The sequence below is a fragment of the Heterodontus francisci genome, chromosome 7, assembly GCF_036365525.1.
Source record: "Heterodontus francisci isolate sHetFra1 chromosome 7, sHetFra1.hap1, whole genome shotgun sequence".
In the NCBI taxonomy this organism is placed as follows: domain Eukaryota; kingdom Metazoa; phylum Chordata; class Chondrichthyes; order Heterodontiformes; family Heterodontidae; genus Heterodontus; species Heterodontus francisci.
This window is the reverse complement of record NC_090377.1, coordinates 4794821-4820782: the sequence shown is the minus strand read 5'-3', so window position 1 is coordinate 4820782 and position 25962 is coordinate 4794821. Positions and strand designations below refer to the sequence as shown.

The 25962-nt window shown below is 51.6% G+C and overlaps 1 protein-coding gene across 1 annotated transcript in view; it reads right to left on the bottom strand.

The window, feature by feature from the left end:
- LOC137371815 (SPRY domain-containing protein 3-like) overlaps nucleotides 1–25962 on the bottom strand; it is a 1004091-nt gene that overhangs the window by 697766 nt on the left and 280363 nt on the right. The window contains exon 4 of the mRNA XM_068034707.1: nucleotides 24994–25069. Within this exon, the coding sequence (XP_067890808.1) occupies nucleotides 24994–25069 (76 nt within the window). The remainder of the gene's footprint in view (nucleotides 1–24993; nucleotides 25070–25962) is intronic.

Below are 25962 nucleotides of genomic sequence, written 5' to 3'. Positions count from 1 at the left end.
CTGGGGTTCGGTTCCACTCACTGACTCTCACTGGGGTTCAGTTCCACACACACTGACTCTCACTGGGGTTCAGTTCCACACACAATGAATCTCACTGGCGTACAATACCACACGCACCGATTCTCACTGGGGTTCAGATCCACACACTCTGACTCTCACTGGGGTACAGTTCCACACGCACTGATTCTCACTGGGGTTCAGTTCCACACGCACTGACTCTCACTGGGGTTCAGTTCCACACACACTGACTCTCACTGGGGTACAGTTCCACACACACTGATTCTCACTGGGGTACGGTTACGCACCCACTGACTCTCACGGGGTACAGTTCCACACACACTGTCTCTCACTGGGGTACAGTTACACACACACTGACGCTCACTGGGGTGCAGTTACACACATACTGACTCTCACTGGGGTACAGTTCCACACACACTGACTCTCACTGGGGTACAGTTACACACATACTGACTCTCACTGGGGTACAGTTCCACACACACTGACTCTCACTGGGGTACAGTTCCACACACACTGCCTCTCACTGGGGTACAGTGACACACATACTGACACTCACTGGGATACATTTCCACACACACTAACTCTCACTGGGGTACAGTTCCACACACACTGACTCTCACTTGGGTTCAGTTCCACACACACTGACTCTTACTGGGGTACAACTCCACACGCACTGATTCTCACTGGGGTTCAGTTCCACACACACTGACTCTCACTGGGGTACAGTTCCACACGCACTGATTCTCACTGGGGTTCAGTTCCACATGCAGTGACTCTCACTGGGGTACAGTTACACACACACTGATTCTTACTGGGGTACAGTTACACACACCCTGACTCTCACTGGGGTACAGTTCCACAAACACTGACTCTCACTGGGGTACAGTTACACACACACTGACGCTCACTGGGGTACAGTTCCACACACACTGACTCTCAATGGAGTACAGTTCCACACATACTGACACTCAATGGGGTACAGTTCCACACACACTGACTCTCACTGGGGTACTGTTCCACACACACTGACACTCTCTGTGGTTCAGTTCCACACACACTGAGTCTCACTTGGGTTCAGTTCCACACACACTGACTCTTACTGGGGTCCAACTCCACACGCACTGATTCTCACTGAGGTTCAGTTCCACACACACTGACTCTCACTGCGGCACAGTTCCACACGCACTGATTCTCACTGGGGATCAGTTCCACACGCACTGACTCTCACTGGGGTACAGTTACACACACACTGACTCTCACTGGGGTACAGTTCCACACACACTGACTCTCACTGGGGTACAGTTACACACACACTGACGCTCACTGGGGTACAGTTCCACACACACTGACACTCAATGGGGTACAGTTCCACAAACACTGACTCTCACTGGGATACAGTTAAACACAAACTGACTCTCACTGGGGTACAGTTCCACACACACTGACTCTCACTGGGATACAGTTAAACACAAACTGACTCTCACTGGGGTACAGTTCCACACGCACTGACTCTCACTGGGTGCAGTTCCACACACACTGACTCTCACTGGGGTACAGTTACCAACAGACTGACTCTCACTGGGGAACAGTTCCACACACACTGACTCTCACTGGGGAACAGTTCCACACACACTGACTCTCACTGGGGTACAGTTACACACACACTGACGCTCACTGGGGTACAGTTCCACACACACTGACACTCAATGGGGTACAGTTCCACAAACACTGACTCTCACTGGGATACAGTTAAACACAAACTGACTCTCACTGGGGTACAGTTCCACACACACTGACTCTCACTGGGATACAGTTAAACACAAACTGACTCTCACTGGGGTACAGTTCCACACACACGGACTCTCACTGGGTGCAGTTCCACACACACTGACTCTCACTGGGGTACAGTTACACACAGACTGACTCTCACTGGGAAACAGTTCCACACACACTGACTCTCACTGGGGTACAGTTCCACACACACTGACTCTCACTGGGGAACAGTTCCACACACACTGACTCTCACTGGGGTACAGTTCCACACACACTGACTCTCACTGGGGAACAGTTCCACACACACTGACTCTCACTGGGTGCAGTTCCACACACACTGACTCTCACTGGGGTACAGTTCCACACACACTGACTCTCACTGGGGCACAGTTACACACACACTGACTCTCACTGGGGAACAGTTCCAACCACACTGACTCTCACTGGGGTACAGTTCCACACACACTGACTCTCACTGGGGAACAGTTCCAACCACACTGACTCTCACTGCGGAACAGTTCCACACACACTGACTCTCACTGGGGTACAGTTCTACACACACTGGCTCTCACTGGTGTACAGTTCCACACACACTGACCCTCACTGGTTTACATTTCCACACACACTGACTCTCACTGGGGTACAGTTCTACACACACTGGCTCTCACTGGTGTACAGTTCCACACACACTGACCCTCACTGCTTTACATTTCCACACACACTGACTCTCACTTGGGTTCAGTTCCACATACACTGACTCTCACTGGGGTACAATTCCACATGCACTGATTCTCACTGGGGTACAGTTCCACACACACTGCCTCTCACTGGGGTACAGTGACACACATACTGACCCTCACTGGGATACATTTCCACACACACTAACTCTCACTGGGGTACAGTTCTACACACACTGGCTCTCACTGGTGTACAGTTCCACACACACTGACCCTCACTGGTTTACATTTCCACACACACTGACTCTCACTTGGGTTCAGTTCCACACACAATCAATCTCACTGGCGTACAATACCACACGCACCGATTCTCACTGGGGTTCAGATCCACACACACTGACTCTCACTGGGGTACAGTTCCACACGCACTGATTCTCACTGGGGTTCAGTTCCACACGCACTGACTCTCACTGGGGTTCAGTTCCACACACACTGACTCTCACTGGGGTACAGTTCCACACACACTGATTCTCACTGGGGTACGGTTACGCACCCACTGACTCTCACGGGGTACAGTTCCACACACACTGTCTCTCACTGGGGTACAGTTACACACACACTGACTCTCACTGGGGTACAGTTCCACACACACTGACTCTCACTGGGGTACAGTTACACACACACTGACTCTCACTGGGGTACAGTTCCACACACACTGACTCTCACTGGGGTACAGTTACACACATACTGACTCTCACTGGGGTACAGTTCCACACACACTGACTCTCACTGGGGTACAGTTCCACACACACTGCCTCTCACTGGGGTACAGTGACACACATACTGACCCTCACTGGGATACATTTCCACACACACTAACTCTCACTGGGGTACAGTTCCACACACACTGACTCTCACTTGGGTTCAGTTCCACACACACTGACTCTTACTGGGGTACAACTCCACACGCACTGATTCTCACTGGGGTTCAGTTCCACACACACTGACTCTCACTGGGGTTCAGTTCCGCACACACTGACTCTCACTTGGGTTCAGTTCCACATGCACTGATTCTCACTGGGGTACAATTCCACACATACTGACTCTCACTGGGGTACAGTTCCACAAACACTGACTCTCACTGGGGTACAGTTCCACACACACTGACTCTCAATGGGGTACAGTTCCACACACACTGACTCTCACTGGGGTTCGGTTCCACTCACTGACTCTCACTGGGGTTCAGTTCCACACACACTGACTCTCACTGGGGTTCAGTTCCACACACAATGAATCTCACTGGCGTACAATACCACACGCACCGATTCTCACTGGGGTTCAGATCCACACACTCTGACTCTCACTGGGGTACAGTTCCACACGCACTGATTCTCACTGGGGTTCAGTTCCACACGCACTGACTCTCACTGGGGTTCAGTTCCACACACACTGACTCTCACTGGGGTACAGTTCCACACACACTGATTCTCACTGGGGTACGGTTACGCACCCACTGACTCTCACGGGGTACAGTTCCACACACACTGTCTCTCACTGGGGTACAGTTACACACACACTGACGCTCACTGGGGTGCAGTTACACACATACTGACTCTCACTGGGGTACAGTTCCAAACACACTGACTCTCACTGGGGTACAGTTACACACATTCTGACTCTCACTGGGGTACAGTTCCACACACACTGACTCTCACTGGGGTACAGTTCCACACACACTGCCTCTCACTGGGGTACAGTGACACACATTCTGACCCTCACTGGGATACATTTCCACACACACTAACTCTCACTGGGGTACAGTTCCACACACACTGACTCTCACTTGGGTTCAGTTCCACACACACTGACTCTTACTGGGGTACAACTCCACACGCACTGATTCTCACTGGGGTTCAGTTCCACACACACTGACTCTCACTGGGGTACAGTTCCACACGCACTGATTCTCACTGGGGTTCAGTTCCACATGCAGTGACTCTCACTGGGGTACAGTTACACACACACTGATTCTCACTGGGGTACAGTTACACACACACTGACTCTCACTGGGGTACAGTTCCACACACACTGACTCTCACTGGGGTACAGTTACACACACACTGACGCTCACTGGGGTACAGTTCCACACACACTGACTCCCAATGGAGTACAGTTCCACACATACTGACACTCAATGGGGTACAGTTCCACACACACTGACTCTCACTGGGGTACTGTTCCACACACACTGACACTCTCTGTGGTTCAGTTCCACACACACTGAGTCTCACTTGGGTTCAGTTCCACACACACTGACTCTTACTGGGGTCCAACTCCACACGCACTGATTCTCACTGAGGTTCAGTTCCACACACACTGACTCTCACTGCGGCACAGTTCCACACGCACTGATTCTCACTGGGGATCAGTTCCACACGCACTGACTCTCACTGGGGTACAGTTACACACACACTGACTCTCACTGGGGTACAGTTCCACACACACTGATTCTCACTGGGGTACAGTTACACACACACTGACGCTCACTGGGGTACAGTTCCACACACACTGACACTCAATGGGGTACAGTTCCACTAACACTGACTCTCACTGGGATACAGTTAAACACAAACTGACTCTCACTGGGGTACAGTTCCACACACACTGACTCTCACTGGGATACAGTTAACCACAAACTGACTCTCACTGGGGTACAGTTCCACACACACTGACTCTCACTGGGTGCAGTTCCACACACACTGACTCTCACTGGGGTACAGTTACACACAGACTGACTCTCACTGGGGAACAGTTCCACACACACTGACTCCCACTGGGGTACAGTTCCACACACACTGACTCTCACTGGGGAACAGTTCCACACACACTGACTCTCACTGGGGTACAGTTCCACACACACTGACTCTCACTGGGGAACAGTTCCACACACACTGACTCTCACTGGGTGCAGTTCCACACACACTGACTCTCACTGGGGTACAGTTCCACACACACTGACTCTCACTGGGGCACAGTTACACACACACTGACTCTCACTGGGGAACAGTTCCAACCACACTGACTCTCACTGGGGTACAGTTCCAGACACACTGACTTTCACTGCGGAACAGTTCCACACACACTGACTCTCACTGGGGTACAGTTCTACACACACTGGCTCTCACTGGTGTACAGTTCCACACACACTGACCCTCACTGGTTTACATTTCCACACACACTGACTCTCACTGGGGTACAGTTCTACACACACTGGCTCTCACTGGTGTACAGTTCCACACACACTGACCCTCACTGCTTTACATTTCCACACACACTGACTCTCACTTGGGTTCAGTTCCACATACACTGACTCTCACTGGGGTACAATTCCACATGCACTGATTCTCACTGGGGTACAGTTCCACACACACTGCCTCTCACTGGGGTACAGTGACACACATACTGACCCTCACTGGGATACATTTCCACACACACTAAATCTCACTGGGGTACAGTTCTACACACACTGGCTCTCACTGGTGTACAGTTCCACACACACTGACCATCACTGGTTTACATTTCCACACACACTGACTCTCACTTGGGTTCAGTTCCACACACAATCAATCTCACTGGCGTACAATACCACACGCACCGATTCTCACTGGGGTTCAGATCCACACACACTGACTCTCACTGGGGTACAGTTCCACACGCACTGATTCTCACTGGGGTTCAGTTCCACACGCACTGACTCTCACTGGGGTTCAGTTCCACACACACTGACTCTCACTGGGGTACAGTTCCACACACACTGATTCTCACTGGGGTACGGTTACGCACCCACTGACTCTCACGGGGTACAGTTCCACACACACTGTCTCTCACTGGGGTACAGTTACACACACACTGACTCTCACTGGGGTACAGTTCCACACACACTGACTCTCACTGGGGGACAGTTACACACACACTGACTCTCACTGGGGTACAGTTCCACACACACTGACTCTCACTGGGGTACAGTTACACACATACTGACTCTCACTGGGGTACAGTTCCACACACACTGACTCTCACTGGGGTACAGTTCCACACACACTGCCTCTCACTGGGGTACAGTGACACACATACTGACTCTCACTGGGGTACAGTTCCACACACACTGACCCTCACTGGGATACATTTCCACACACACTAACTCTCACTGGGGTACAGTTCTACACACACTGGCTCTCACTGGTGTACAGTTCCACACACACTGACCCTCACTGGTTTACATTTCCACACACACTGACTCTCACTTGGGTTCAGTTCCACACACACTGACTCTCACTGGGGGACAGTTACACACACACTGACTCTCACTGGGGTACAGTTCCACACACACTGACTCTCACTGGGGTTCAGTTCCACACACACTGACTCTCACTGGGGTACAGTTCCACACACACTGATTCTCACTGGGGTACGGTTACGCACCCACTGACTCTCACGGGGTACAGTTCCACACACACTGTCTCTCACTGGGGTACAGTTACACACACACTGACTCTCACTGGGGTACAGTTCCACACACACTGACTCTCACTGGGGGACAGTTACACACACACTGCCTCTCACTGGGGTACAGTGACACACATACTGACCCTCACTGGGATACATTTCCACACACACTAACTCTCACTGGGGTACAGTTCCACACACACTGACTCTCACTTGGGTTCAGTTCCACACACACTGACTCTTACTGGGGTACAACTCCACACGCACTGATTCTCCCTGGGGTTCAGTTCCACACACACTGACTCTCACTGGGGTACAGTTCCACATGCACTGATTCTCACTGGGGTTCAGTTCCACATGCAGTGACTCTCACTGGGGTACAGTTACACACACACTGATTCTCACTGGGGTACAGTTACACACACACTGACTCTCACTGGGGTACAGTTCCACACACACTGACTCTCACTGGGGTACAGTTACACACACACTGACGCTCACTGGGGTACAGTTCCACACACACTGACTCTCAATGGAGTACAGTTCCACACATACTGACACTCAATGGGGTACAGTTCCACACACACTGACTCTCACTGGGGTACTGTTCCACACACACTGACACTCTCTGTGGTTCAGTTCCACACACACTGAGTCTCACTTGGGTTCAGTTCCACACACACTGACTCTTACTGGGGTCCAACTCCACACGCACTGATTCTCACTGAGGTTCAGTTCCACACACACTGACTCTCACTGGGGTACAGTTCCACACACACTGATTCTCACTGGGGTACGGTTACGCACCCACTGACTCTCACGGGGTACAGTTCCACACACACTGTCTCTCACTGGGGTACAGTTACACACACACTGACTCTCACTGGGGTACAGTTCCACACACACTGACTCTCACTGGGGGACAGTTACACACACACTGCCTCTCACTGGGGTACAGTGACACACATACTGACCCTCACTGGGATACATTTCCACACACACTAACTCTCACTGGGGTACAGTTCCACACACACTGACTCTCACTTGGGTTCAGTTCCACACACACTGACTCTTACTGGGGTACAACTCCACACGCACTGATTCTCCCTGGGGTTCAGTTCCACACACACTGACTCTCACTGGGGTTCAGTTCCACACACACTGACTCTCACTTGGGTTCAGTTCCACATGCACTGATTCTCACTGGGGTACAATTCCACACATACTGACTCGCACTGGGGTACAGTTCCACAAACACTGACTCTCACTGGGGTACAGTTCCACACACACTGACTCTCAATGGGGTACAGTTCCACACACACTGACTCTCACTGGGGTTCGGTTCCACTCACTGACTCTCACTGGGGTTCAGTTCCACACACACTGACTCTCACTGGGGTTCAGTTCCACACACAATGAATCTCACTGGCGTACAATACCACACGCACCGATTCTCACTGGGGTTCAGATCCACACACTCTGACTCTCACTGGGGTACAGTTCCACACGCACTGATTCTCACTGGGGTTCAGTTCCACACGCACTGACTCTCACTGGGGTTCAGTTCCACACACACTGACTCTCACTGGGGTACAGTTCCACACACACTGATTCTCACTGGGGTACGGTTACGCACCCACTGACTCTCACGGGGTACAGTTCCACACACACTGTCTCTCACTGGGGTACAGTTACACACACACTGACGCTCACTGGGGTGCAGTTACACACATACTGACTCTCACTGGGGTACAGTTCCAAACACACTGACTCTCACTGGGGTACAGTTACACACATACTGACTCTCACTGGGGTACAGTTCCACACACACTGACTCTCACTGGGGTACAGTTCCACACACACTGCCTCTCACTGGGGTACAGTGACACACATTCTGACCCTCACTGGGATACATTTCCACACACACTAACTCTCACTGGGGTACAGTTCCACACACACTGACTCTCACTTGGGTTCAGTTCCACACACACTGACTCTTACTGGGGTACAACTCCACACGCACTGATTCTCACTGGGGTTCAGTTCCACACACACTGACTCTCACTGGGGTACAGTTCCACACGCACTGATTCTCACTGGGGTTCAGTTCCACATGCAGTGACTCTCACTGGGGTACAGTTACACACACACTGATTCTCACTGGGGTACAGTTACACACACACTGACTCTCACTGGGGTACAGTTCCACACACACTGACTCTCACTGGGGTACAGTTACACACACACTGACGCTCACTGGGGTACAGTTCCACACACACTGACTCCCAATGGAGTACAGTTCCACACATACTGACACTCAATGGGGTACAGTTCCACACACACTGACTCTCACTGGGGTACTGTTCCACACACACTGACACTCTCTGTGGTTCAGTTCCACACACACTGAGTCTCACTTGGGTTCAGTTCCACACACACTGACTCTTACTGGGGTCCAACTCCACACGCACTGATTCTCACTGAGGTTCAGTTCCACACACACTGACTCTCACTGCGGCACAGTTCCACACGCACTGATTCTCACTGGGGATCAGTTCCACACGCACTGACTCTCACTGGGGTACAGTTACACACACACTGACTCTCACTGGGGTACAGTTACACACACACTGATTCTCACTGGGGTACAGTTACACACACACTGACGCTCACTGGGGTACAGTTCCACACACACTGACACTCAATGGGGTACAGTTCCACTAACACTGACTCTCACTGGGATACAGTTAAACACAAACTGACTCTCACTGGGGTACAGTTCCACACACACTGACTCTCACTGGGATACAGTTAACCACAAACTGACTCTCACTGGGGTACAGTTCCACACACACTGACTCTCACTGGGTGCAGTTCCACACACACTGACTCTCACTGGGGTACAGTTACACACAGACTGACTCTCACTGGGGAACAGTTCCACACACACTGACTCCCACTGGGGTACAGTTCCACACACACTGACTCTCACTGGGGAACAGTTCCACACACACTGACTCTCACTGGGGTACAGTTCCACACACACTGACTCTCACTGGGGAACAGTTCCACACACACTGACTCTCACTGGGTGCAGTTCCACACACACTGACTCTCACTGGGGTACAGTTCCACACACACTGACTCTCACTGGGGCACAGTTACACACACACTGACTCTCACTGGGGAACAGTTCCAACCACACTGACTCTCACTGGGGTACAGTTCCAGACACACTGACTCTCACTGCGGAACAGTTCCACACACACTGACTCTCACTGGGGTACAGTTCTACACACACTGGCTCTCACTGGTGTACAGTTCCACACACACTGACCCTCACTGGTTTACATTTCCACACACACTGACTCTCACTGGGGTACAGTTCTACACACACTGGCTCTCACTGGTGTACAGTTCCACACACACTGACCCTCACTGCTTTACATTTCCACACACACTGACTCTCACTTGGGTTCAGTTCCACATACACTGACTCTCACTGGGGTACAATTCCACATGCACTGATTCTCACTGGGGTACAGTTCCACACACACTGCCTCTCACTGGGGTACAGTGACACACATACTGACCCTCACTGGGATACATTTCCACACACACTAACTCTCACTGGGGTACAGTTCTACACACACTGGCTCTCACTGGTGTACAGTTCCACACACACTGACCCTCACTGGTTTACATTTCCACACACACTGACTCTCACTTTGGTTCAGTTCCACACACACTGACTCTCACTGGGGGACAGTTACACACACACTGACTCTCACTGGGGTACAGTTCCACACACACTGACTCTCACTGGGGTTCAGTTCCACACACACTGACTCTCACTGGGGTACAGTTCCACACACACTGATTCTCACTGGGGTACGGTTACGCACCCACTGACTCTCACGGGGTACAGTTCCACACACACTGTCTCTCACTGGGGTACAGTTACACACACACTGACTCTCACTGGGGTACAGTTCCACACACACTGACTCTCACTGGGGGACAGTTACACACACACTGCCTCTCACTGGGGTACAGTGACACACATACTGACCCTCACTGGGATACATTTCCACACACACTAACTCTCACTGGGGTACAGTTCCACACACACTGACTCTCACTTGGGTTCAGTTCCACACACACTGACTCTTACTGGGGTACAACTCCACACGCACTGATTCTCCCTGGGGTTCAGTTCCACACACACTGACTCTCACTGGGGTACAGTTCCACATGCACTGATTCTCACTGGGGTTCAGTTCCACATGCAGTGACTCTCACTGGGGTACAGTTACACACACACTGACTCTCACTGGGGTACAGTTCCACACACACTGACTCTCACTGGGGGACAGTTACACACACACTGCCTCTCACTGGGGTACAGTGACACACATACTGACCCTCACTGGGATACATTTCCACACACACTAACTCTCACTGGGGTACAGTTCCACACACACTGACTCTCACTTGGGTTCAGTTCCACACACACTGACTCTTACTGGGGTACAACTCCACACGCACTGATTCTCCCTGGGGTTCAGTTCCACACACACTGACTCTCACTGGGGTTCAGTTCCACACACACTGACTCTCACTTGGGTTCAGTTCCACATGCACTGATTCTCACTGGGGTACAATTCCACACATACTGACTCTCACTGGGGTACAGTTCCACAAACACTGACTCTCACTGGGGTACAGTTCCACACACACTGACTCTCAATGGGGTACAGTTCCACACACACTGACTCTCACTGGGGTTCGGTTCCACTCACTGACTCTCACTGGGGTTCAGTTCCACACACACTGACTCTCACTGGGGTTCAGTTCCACACACAATGAATCTCACTGGCGTACAATACCACACGCACCGATTCTCACTGGGGTTCAGATCCACACACTCTGACTCTCACTGGGGTACAGTTCCACACGCACTGATTCTCACTGGGGTTCAGTTCCACACGCACTGACTCTCACTGGGGTTCAGTTCCACACACACTGACTCTCACTGGGGTACAGTTCCACACACACTGATTCTCACTGGGGTACGGTTACGCACCCACTGACTCTCACGGGGTACAGTTCCACACACACTGTCTCTCACTGGGGTACAGTTACACACACACTGACGCTCACTGGGGTGCAGTTACACACATACTGACTCTCACTGGGGTACAGTTCCAAACACACTGACTCTCACTGGGGTACAGTTACACACATACTGACTCTCACTGGGGTACAGTTCCACACACACTGACTCTCACTGGGGTACAGTTCCACACACACTGCCTCTCACTGGGGTACAGTGACACACATTCTGACCCTCACTGGGATACATTTCCACACACACTAACTCTCACTGGGGTACAGTTCCACACACACTGACTCTCACTTGGGTTCAGTTCCACACACACTGACTCTTACTGGGGTACAACTCCACACGCACTGATTCTCACTGGGGTTCAGTTCCACACACACTGACTCTCACTGGGGTACAGTTCCACACGCACTGATTCTCACTGGGGTTCAGTTCCACATGCAGTGACTCTCACTGGGGTACAGTTACACACACACTGATTCTCACTGGGGTACAGTTACACACACACTGACTCTCACTGGGGTACAGTTCCACACACACTGACTCTCACTGGGGTACAGTTACACACACACTGACGCTCACTGGGGTACAGTTCCACACACACTGACTCCCAATGGAGTACAGTTCCACACATACTGACACTCAATGGGGTACAGTTCCACACACACTGACTCTCACTGGGGTACTGTTCCACACACACTGACACTCTCTGTGGTTCAGTTCCACACACACTGAGTCTCACTTGGGTTCAGTTCCACACACACTGACTCTTACTGGGGTCCAACTCCACACGCACTGATTCTCACTGAGGTTCAGTTCCACACACACTGACTCTCACTGCGGCACAGTTCCACACGCACTGATTCTCACTGGGGATCAGTTCCACACGCACTGACTCTCACTGGGGTACAGTTACACACACACTGACTCTCACTGGGGTACAGTTCCACACACACTGATTCTCACTGGGGTACAGTTACACACACACTGACGCTCACTGGGGTACAGTTCCACACACACTGACACTCAATGGGGTACAGTTCCACTAACACTGACTCTCACTGGGATACAGTTAAACACAAACTGACTCTCACTGGGGTACAGTTCCACACACACTGACTCTCACTGGGATACAGTTAACCACAAACTGACTCTCACTGGGGTACAGTTCCACACACACTGACTCTCACTGGGGAACAGTTCCACACACACTGACTCTCACTGGGTGCAGTTCCACACACACTGACTCTCACTGGGGTACAGTTCCACACACACTGACTCTCACTGGGGCACAGTTACACACACACTGACTCTCACTGGGGAACAGTTCCAACCACACTGACTCTCACTGGGGTACAGTTCCAGACACACTGACTCTCACTGCGGAACAGTTCCACACACACTGACTCTCACTGGGGTACAGTTCTACACACACTGGCTCTCACTGGTGTACAGTTCCACACACACTGACCCTCACTGGTTTACATTTCCACACACACTGACTCTCACTGGGGTACAGTTCTACACACACTGGCTCTCACTGGTGTACAGTTCCACACACACTGACCCTCACTGCTTTACATTTCCACACACACTGACTCTCACTTGGGTTCAGTTCCACATACACTGACTCTCACTGGGGTACAATTCCACATGCACTGATTCTCACTGGGGTACAGTTCCACACACACTGCCTCTCACTGGGGTACAGTGACACACATACTGACCCTCACTGGGATACATTTCCACACACACTAACTCTCACTGGGGTACAGTTCTACACACACTGGCTCTCACTGGTGTACAGTTCCACACACACTGACCCTCACTGGTTTACATTTCCACACACACTGACTCTCACTTGGGTTCAGTTCCACACACACTGACTCTCACTGGGGGACAGTTACACACACACTGACTCTCACTGGGGTACAGTTCCACACACACTGACTCTCACTGGGGTTCAGTTCCACACACACTGACTCTCACTGGGGTACAGTTCCACACACACTGATTCTCACTGGGGTACGGTTACGCACCCACTGACTCTCACGGGGTACAGTTCCACACACACTGTCTCTCACTGGGGTACAGTTACACACACACTGACTCTCACTGGGGTACAGTTCCACACACACTGACTCTCACTGGGGGACAGTTACACACACACTGCCTCTCACTGGGGTACAGTGACACACATACTGACCCTCACTGGGATACATTTCCACACACACTAACTCTCACTGGGGTACAGTTCCACACACACTGACTCTCACTTGGGTTCAGTTCCACACACACTGACTCTTACTGGGGTACAACTCCACACGCACTGATTCTCCCTGGGGTTCAGTTCCACACACACTGACTCTCACTGGGGTACAGTTCCACATGCACTGATTCTCACTGGGGTTCAGTTCCACATGCAGTGACTCTCACTGGGGTACAGTTACACACACACTGATTCTCACTGGGGTACAGTTACACACACACTGACTCTCACTGGGGTACAGTTCCACACACACTGACTCTCACTGGGGTACAGTTACACACACACTGACGCTCACTGGGGTACAGTTCCACACACACTGACTCTCACTGGGGTTCGGTTCCACTCACTGACTCTCACTGGGGTTCAGTTCCACACACACTGACTCTCACTGGGGTTCAGTTCCACACACAATGAATCTCACTGGCGTACAATACCACACGCACCGATTCTCACTGGGGTTCAGATCCACACACTCTGACTCTCACTGGGGTACAGTTCCACACGCACTGATTCTCACTGGGGTTCAGTTCCACACGCACTGACTCTCACTGGGGTTCAGTTCCACACACACTGACTCTCACTGGGGTACAGTTCCACACACACTGATTCTCACTGGGGTACGGTTACGCACCCACTGACTCTCACGGGGTACAGTTCCACACACACTGTCTCTCACTGGGGTACAGTTACACACACACTGACGCTCACTGGGGTGCAGTTACACACATACTGACTCTCACTGGGGTACAGTTCCAAACACACTGACTCTCACTGGGGTACAGTTACACACATACTGACTCTCACTGGGGTACAGTTCCACACACACTGACTCTCACTGGGGTACAGTTCCACACACACTGCCTCTCACTGGGGTACAGTGACACACATTCTGACCCTCACTGGGATACATTTCCACACACACTAACTCTCACTGGGGTACAGTTCCACACACACTGACTCTCACTTGGGTTCAGTTCCACACACACTGACTCTTACTGGGGTACAACTCCACACGCACTGATTCTCACTGGGGTTCAGTTCCACACACACTGACTCTCACTGGGGTACAGTTCCACACGCACTGATTCTCACTGGGGTTCAGTTCCACATGCAGTGACTCTCACTGGGGTACAGTTACACACACACTGATTCTCACTGGGGTACAGTTACACACACACTGACTCTCACTGGGGTACAGTTCCACACACACTGACTCTCACTGGGGTACAGTTACACACACACTGACGCTCACTGGGGTACAGTTCCACACACACTGACTCCCAATGGAGTACAGTTCCACACATACTGACACTCAATGGGGTACAGTTCCACACACACTGACTCTCACTGGGGTACTGTTCCACACACACTGACACTCTCTGTGGTTCAGTTCCACACACACTGAGTCTCACTTGGGTTCAGTTCCACACACACTGACTCTTACTGGGGTCCAACTCCACACGCACTGATTCTCACTGAGGTTCAGTTCCACACACACTGACTCTCACTGCGGCACAGTTCCACACGCACTGATTCTCACTGGGGATCAGTTCCACACGCACTGACTCTCACTGGGGTACAGTTACACACACACTGACTCTCACTGGGGTACAGTTCCACACACACTGATTCTCACTGGGGTACAGTTACACACACACTGACGCTCACTGGGGTACAGTTCCACACACACTGACACTCAATGGGGTACAGTTCCACTAACACTGACTCTCACTGGGATACAGTTAAACACAAACTGACTCTCACTGGGGTACAGTTCCACACACACTGACTCTCACTGGGATACAGTTAACCACAAACTGACTCTCACTGGGGTACAGTTCCACACACACTGACTCTCACTGGGGAACAGTTCCACACACACTGACTCTCACTGGGTGCAGTTCCACACACACTGACTCTCACTGGGGTACAGTTCCACACACACTGACTCTCACTGGGGCACAGTTACACACACACTGACTCTCACTGGGGAACAGTTCCAACCACACTGACTCTCACTGGGGTACAGTTCCAGACACACTGACTCTCACTGCGGAACAGTTCCACACACACTGACTCTCACTGGGGTACAGTTCTACACACACTGGCTCTCACTGGTGTACAGTTCCACACACACTGACCCTCACTGGTTTACATTTCCACACACACTGACTCTCACTGGGGTACAGTTCTACACACACTGGCTCTCACTGGTGTACAGTTCCACACACACTGACCCTCACTGCTTTACATTTCCACACACACTGACTCTCACTTGGGTTCAGTTCCACATACACTGACTCTCACTGGGGTACAATTCCACATGCACTGATTCTCACTGGGGTACAGTTCCACACACACTGCCTCTCACTGGGGTACAGTGACACACATACTGACCCTCACTGGGATACATTTCCACACACACTAACTCTCACTGGGGTACAGTTCTACACACACTGGCTCTCACTGGTGTACAGTTCCACACACACTGACCCTCACTGGTTTACATTTCCACACACACTGACTCTCACTTGGGTTCAGTTCCACACACACTGACTCTCACTGGGGGACAGTTACACACACACTGACTCTCACTGGGGTACAGTTCCACACACACTGACTCTCACTGGGGTTCAGTTCCACACACACTGACTCTCACTGGGGTACAGTTCCACACACACTGATTCTCACTGGGGTACGGTTACGCACCCACTGACTCTCACGGGGTACAGTTCCACACACACTGTCTCTCACTGGGGTACAGTTACACACACACTGACTCTCACTGGGGTACAGTTCCACACACACTGACTCTCACTGGGGGACAGTTACACACACACTGCCTCTCACTGGGGTACAGTGACACACATACTGACCCTCACTGGGATACATTTCCACACACACTAACTCTCACTGGGGTACAGTTCCACACACACTGACTCTCACTTGGGTTCAGTTCCACACACACTGACTCTTACTGGGGTACAACTCCACACGCACTGATTCTCCCTGGGGTTCAGTTCCACACACACTGACTCTCACTGGGGTACAGTTCCACATGCACTGATTCTCACTGGGGTTCAGTTCCACATGCAGTGACTCTCACTGGGGTACAGTTACACACACACTGATTCTCACTGGGGTACAGTTACACACACACTGACTCTCACTGGGGTACAGTTCCACACACACTGACTCTCACTGGGGTACAGTTACACACACACTGACGCTCACTGGGGTACAGTTCCACACACACTGACTCTCACTGGGGTTCGGTTCCACTCACTGACTCTCACTGGGGTTCAGTTCCACACACACTGACTCTCACTGGGGTTCAGTTCCACACACAATGAATCTCACTGGCGTACAATACCACACGCACCGATTCTCACTGGGGTTCAGATCCACACACTCTGACTCTCACTGGGGTACAGTTCCACACGCACTGATTCTCACTGGGGTTCAGTTCCACACGCACTGACTCTCACTGGGGTTCAGTTCCACACACACTGACTCTCACTGGGGTACAGTTCCACACACACTGATTCTCACTGGGGTACGGTTACGCACCCACTGACTCTCACGGGGTACAGTTCCACACACACTGTCTCTCACTGGGGTACAGTTACACACACACTGACGCTCACTGGGGTGCAGTTACACACATACTGACTCTCACTGGGGTACAGTTCCAAACACACTGACTCTCACTGGGGTACAGTTACACACATACTGACTCTCACTGGGGTACAGTTCCACACACACTGACTCTCACTGGGGTACAGTTCCACACACACTGCCTCTCACTGGGGTACAGTGACACACATTCTGACCCTCACTGGGATACATTTCCACACACACTAACTCTCACTGGGGTACAGTTCCACACACACTGACTCTCACTTGGGTTCAGTTCCACACACACTGACTCTTACTGGGGTACAACTCCACACGCACTGATTCTCACTGGGGTTCAGTTCCACACACACTGACTCTCACTGGGGTACAGTTCCACACGCACTGATTCTCACTGGGGTTCAGTTCCACATGCAGTGACTCTCACTGGGGTACAGTTACACACACACTGATTCTCACTGGGGTACAGTTACACACACACTGACTCTCACTGGGGTACAGTTCCACACACACTGACTCTCACTGGGGTACAGTTACACACACACTGACGCTCACTGGGGTACAGTTCCACACACACTGACTCCCAATGGAGTACAGTTCCACACATACTGACACTCAATGGGGTACAGTTCCACACACACTGACTCTCACTGGGGTACTGTTCCACACACACTGACACTCTCTGTGGTTCAGTTCCACACACACTGAGTCTCACTTGGGTTCAGTTCCACACACACTGACTCTTACTGGGGTCCAACTCCACACGCACTGATTCTCACTGAGGTTCAGTTCCACACACACTGACTCTCACTGCGGCACAGTTCCACACGCACTGATTCTCACTGGGGATCAGTTCCACACGCATTGACTCTCACTGGGGTACAGTTACACACACACTGACTCTCACTGGGGTACAGTTCCACACACACTGATTCTCACTGGGGTACAGTTACACACACACTGACGCTCACTGGGGTACAGTTCCACACACACTGACACTCAATGGGGTACAGTTCCACTAACACTGACTCTCACTGGGATACAGTTAAACACAAACTGACTCTCACTGGGGTACAGTTCCACACACACTGACTCTCACTGGGATACAGTTAACCACAAACTGACTCTCACTGGGGTACAGTTCCACACACACTGACTCTCACTGGGTGCAGTTCCACACAAACTGACTCTCACTGGGGTACAGTTCCACACACACTGACTCTCACTGGGGTACTGTTCCACACACACTGACACTCTCTGTGGTTCAGTTCCACACACACTGAGTCTCACTTGGGTTCAGTTCCACACACACTGACTCTTACTGGGGTCCAACTCCACACGCACTGATTCTCACTGAGGTTCAGTTCCACACACACTGACTCTCACTGGGGTACAGTTCCACACACACTGATTCTCACTGGGGTACGGTTACGCACCCACTGACTCTCACGGGGTACAGTTCCACACACACTGTCTCTCACTGGGGTACAGTTACACACACACTGACTCTCACTGGGGTACAGTTCCACACACACTGACTCTCACTGGGGGACAGTTACACACACACTGCCTCTCACTGGGGTACAGTGACACACATACTGACCCTCACTGGGATACATTTCCACACACACTAACTCTCACTGGGGTACAGTTCCACACACTCTGACTCTCACTTGGGTTCAGTTCCACACACACTGACTCTTACTGGGGTACAACTCCACACGCACTGATTCTCCCTGGGGTTCAGTTCCACACACACTGACTCTCACTGGGGTACAGTTCCACATGCACTGATTCTCACTGGGGTTCAGTTCCACATGCAGTGACTCTCACTGGGGTACAGTTACACACACACTGATTCTCACTGGGGTACAGTTACACACACACTGACTCTCACTGGGGTACAGTTCCACACACACTGACTCTCACTGGGGTACAGTTACACACACACTGACGCTCACTGGGGTACAGTTCCACACACACTGACTCTCAATGGAGTACAGTTCCACACATACTGACACTCAATGGGGTACTGTTCCACACACACTGACACTCTCTGTGGTTCAGTTCCACACACACTGAGTCTCACTTGGGTTCAGTTCCACACACACTGACTCTTACTGGGGTCCAACTCCACACGCACTGATTCTCACTGAGGTTCAGATCCACACGCACTGATTCTCACTGGGGACCAGTTCCACACGCACTGACTCTCACTGGGGTACAGTTACACACACACTGACTCTCACTGGGGAACAGTTCCACACACACTGACTCTCACTGGGGTACGGTTACACACACACTGACGCTCACTGGGGTACAGTTCCACACACACTGACACTCAATGGGGTACAGTTCCACAAACACTGACTCTCACTGGGATACAGTTAAACACAAACTGACTCTCACTGGGGTACAGTTCCACACACACTGACTCTCACTGGGTGCAGTTCCACACACACTGACTCTCACTGGGGTACAGTTACACACAGACTGACTCTCACTGGGGAACAGTTCCACACACACTGACTCTCACTGGGGTACAGTTCCACACACACTGACTCTCACTGGGGAACAGTTCCACACACACTGACTCTCACTGGGGTACAGTTCCACACACACTGACTCTCACTGGGGAACAGTTCCACACACACTGACTCTCACTGGGTGCAGTTCCACACACACTGACTCTCACTGGGGTACAGTTCCACACACACTGACTCTCACTGGGGCACAGTTACACACACACTGACTCTCACTGGGGAACAGTTCCAACCACACAGACTCTCACTGGGGTACAGTTCCAGACACACTGACTCTCACTGCGGAACAGTTCCACACACACTGACTCTCACTGGGGTACAGTTCTACACACACTGGCTCTCACTGGTGTACAGTTCCACACACACTGACCCTCACTGGTTTACATTTCCACACACACTGACTCTCACTGGGGTACAGTTCTACACACACTGGCTCTCACTGGTGTACAGTTCCACACACACTGACCCTCACTGGTTTACATTTCCACAGACACTGACTCTCACTTGGGTTCAGTTCCACATACACTGACTCTCACTGGGGTACAATTCCACATGCACTGATTCTCACTGGGGTTCAGTTCCACACATACTGACTCTCACTGGGGTACAGTTCCACACACACTGACTCTCACTGGGGTACAGTTCCACACACACTGACTCTCACTGCTGTACAGTTCCACACACACTGACTCTCACTGGGGTTCGGTTCCACACACTGACTCTCACTTGGGTTCAGTTCCACACACACTGACTCTCACTGGGGTTCAGTTCCACATGCACTGACTCTCACTGGGGTTCAGGTCCACACACACTGACTCTCACTGGCGTACAATTCCACACGCACTGATTCTCACTGGGGTTCAGATCCACACACACTGACTCTCACTGGGGTACAGTTCCACACGCACTGATTCTCACTGGGATTCAGTTCCACACGCACTGACTCTCACTGGGGTTCAGTTCCACACACATTGACTCTCACTGGGGTACAGTTCCACACACACTGATTCTCACTGGGGTACAGTTACGCAATCACTGACTCTCACTGGGGTACAGTTCCACACACACTGACTCTCACTGGGGTACAGTTACACACACACTGACGCTCACTGGCGTACAGTTACACACATACTGACTCTCAATGGGGTGCAGTTCCACACACACTGACTCTCACTGGGGTACAGTTACACACGCACTGATTCTCACTGGGGTTCAGATCCACACACACTGACTCTCACTGGGGTACAGTTCCACACGCACTGATTCTCACTGGGGTTCAGTTCCACACGCACTGACTCTCACTGGGGTTCAGTTCCACACACACTGACTCTCAATGGGGTACAGTTCCACACACACTGATTCTCACTGGGGTACAGTTACGCACTCACTGACTCTCACTGGGGTACAGTTCCACACACACTGACTCTCACTGGGGTACAGTTACACACACACTGACGCTCACTGGGGTACAGTTACACACATACTGACTCTCAATGGGGTGCAGTTCCACACACACTGACTCTCACTGGGGTACAGTTACACACACACTGACTCTCACTGGGGTACAGTTCCACACACACTGACTCTCACTGGGGTACAGTTACACACATACTGACTCTCACTGGGGTACAGTTCCACAAACACTGCCTCTCACTGGTGTACAGTTCCACACATACTGACTCTCACTGGGATACATTTCCACACACACTAACTCTCACTGGGGTACAGTTCCACACACACTGACTCTCACTGGGGTTCAGTTCCACACACACTGAGTCTCACTTGGGTTCAGTTCCACACACACTGACTCTTGCTGGGGTACAACTCCACACGCGCTGATTCTCACTGGGGTTCAGTTACACACACACTGATTCTCACTGTAGTACAGTTCCACACGCACTGACTCTCACTGGGGTACAGTTACACACACACTGATTCTCACTGGGGTACAGTTACACACACACTGACTCTCACTGGGGTACAGTTCCACACACACTGACTCTCACTGGGGTACAGTTACACACACACTGACGCTCACTGGGGTACAGTTCCACACACACTGACTCTCAATGGGGGACAGTTCCACACATACTGACTCTCACTGAGGTATACAGTTCCACACACACTGACTTTCACTGGTGTACAGTTCCACACACACTGACTCTCACTGGGGTTCAGTTCCACACACACTGACTCTCACTTGGGTTCAGTTCCACACACACTGACTCTCACTGGGGTACTTTTCCACACATACTGACTCTCACTGGGGTACAGTTCCACTCACACTGACTCTCACTGGGGTACAGTTCCACACACACTGACTCTCACTGGGGTTCAGTTCCACACACACTGAGTCTCACTTGGGTTCAGTTCCACACACACTGACTCTTAGTGGGGTCCAACTCCACACGCACTGATTCTCACTGGGGTTCAGTTCCACACACACTGACTCTCACTGGGGCACAGTTCCACACGCACTGATTCTCACTGGGGATCAGTTCCACACGCACTGACTCTCACTGGGGTTCAGTTCCACACACACTGATTCTCACTGGGGTACAGTTAAACACACACTGACTCTCACTGGGGTACAGTTCCACACACACTGACTCTCACTGGGGTACAGTTACACACACACTGACGCTCACTGGGGTACAGTTCCACACACACTGACACTCAATGGGGTACAGTTCCACACACACTGACTCTCACTGGGGTTCAGTTCCACACACACTGATTCTCACTGGGGTACAGTTACACACACACTGACTCTCACTGGGGTACAGTTCCACACACACTGACTCTCACTGGGGTACAGTTCCACACACACTGACTCTCAATGGGGTACAGTTCCACACACACTGACTCTCACTGGGGTACAGTTACACACATACTGACTCTCACTGGGGTACAGTTCCACACACACTGCCTCTCACTGGTGTACAGTTCCACACATACTGACTCTCACTGGGATACATTTCCACACACACTAACTCTCACTGGGGTACAGTTCCACACACACTGACTCTCACTGGGGTTCAGTTCCACACACACTGAGTCTCACTTGGGTTCAGTTCCACACACACTGACTCTTGCTGGGGTACAACTCCACACGCGCTGATTCTCACTGGGGTTCAGTTCCACACACACTGACTCTCACTGGGGTTCAGTTCCACACGCACTGACTCTCACTGGGGTACAGTTACACACACACTGATTCTCACTGGGGTACAGTTCCACACACACTGACTCTCACTGGGGTACAGTTCCACACATACTGACCCTCACTGGGATACATTTCCACACACACTGACTTTCACTGGTGTACAGTTCCACACACACTGACTCTCACTGGGGTACAGTTCCACACATACTGACTCTCACTGGGGTACAGTTCCACACACACTGACTCTCACTGGGGTACAGTTCCACACACACTGACTCGCACTGGGGTTCAGTTCCACACGCACTGACTCTCACTGGGGTTCAGTTCCACACACACTGATTCTCACTGGGGTACAGTTAAACACACACTGACTCTCACTGGGGTACAGTTCCACACACACTGACTCTCACTGGGGTACAGTTACACACACACTGACGCTCACTGGGGTACAGTTCCACACACACTGACACTCAATGGGGTACAGTTCCACACACACTGACTCTCACTGGGGTTCAGTTCCACACACACTGATTCTCACTGGGGTACAGTTACACACACACTGACTCTCACTGGGGTACAGTTCCACACACACTGACTCTCACTGGGGTGCAGTTCCACACACACTGACTCTCAATGGGGTACAGTTCCACACATACTGACTCTCAATAGAGTACAGTTCCACACACACTGACTCTCACTGGGGTACAGTTACACACACACTGACTATCACTGGGGTATACAGTTCCACACACACTGACTCTCACTGGGGTACAGTTCCACACGTACTGACTGTCACTGGGGTACAGTTCCACACACACTGACTCTCACTGGGGTACAGTTCCACACACACTGACTCTCACTGGGGTACAGTTCCACACATACTGACCCTCACTGGGATACATTTCCACACACACTGACTCTCACTGGTGTACAGTTCCACACACACTGACTCTCACTGGGGTTCAGTTCCACACACACTGACTCTCACTGGGGTACAGCTCCACACGCACTGATTCTCACTGGGGTTCAGTTCCACACACACTGACTCTCACCGGTGTGCATATATGAGTACTGGGGCATCGAAGATTCAACGCCCCCCCACCCTCAACCCCAGTCGCCACTCCTCTCCCCCTAGCCCGTCACCACCATGCAGCCCCACCCACCCCCACTTTCCACACCTCCCCCACCCTGCCGACCTCCAGTAAACACAGGGAAACCTTTGCACTGAAGAGCTTTAACTCGCAAGAAGAATCTAATCCAATACCCAGTCACCAACATACCTCAAAATAGTTCTTGTGTTTGGACAGCGGCTGAGAAGCTACATAGCACCCGACATCCCCTGAATTCCCCTGGTACCTGCCAGTGGGCAAATATAAAACAGATTTACACATCACCGCAAACAAACGGCACAGATTATCCAACTGTCCCACCACCCACAGTCATCAATACCCAGCACCCGCCACTGCAAGGAATACCCAGCCCCCGCACTGTAATCAATACCCAGCCCCCAAACTGTCATCAATACGGAGCCTCCCCACTGTCATCAATACCCAGCCCCCGCACTGTAATCAATACCCAGCCCCCCACTGTAATCAATACCCAGTCCGCCCACTGTAATCTATACACAGCCTCCCACTGTAATCAATACCCAGCCTCCCCACTGTAATCAATACCCAGTCCCCCACGGTAATCACTACCCAGCCCCCCACTGTAATCAATACCCAGTCCCCCACAGTAATCACTACCCAGCCCCCCACAGTAATCACTACCCAGCCCCCCACAGTAATCAATACCCAGTCCCCCACAGTAATCACTACCCAGCCCCCCACAGTAATCAATACCCAGCCTCCCCACTGTAATCACTACCCAGCCCCCCCACTGTAATCAATACCCAGCCCCCCCACTGTAATCAATACCCAGTCCCCCCACAGTAATCAATACCCAGCCCATCCACTGTAATCAATACCCAGTCCCCCCACAGTAATCAATACCCAGCCCCCCCACTGTAATCAATACCCAGTCCCCCCACAGTAATCAATACCCAGCCCCCCCACTGTAATCAATACCCAGTCCCCCCACAGTAATCAATACCCAGCCCCCCCACTGTAATCAATACCCAGCCCCCCCACTGTAATCAATACCCAGTCCCCCCACAGTAATCAATACCCAGCCCCCCCACTGTAATCAATACCCAGTCCCCCCACAGTAATCAATACCCAGTCCCCCCACTGTAATCAATACCCAGTCCG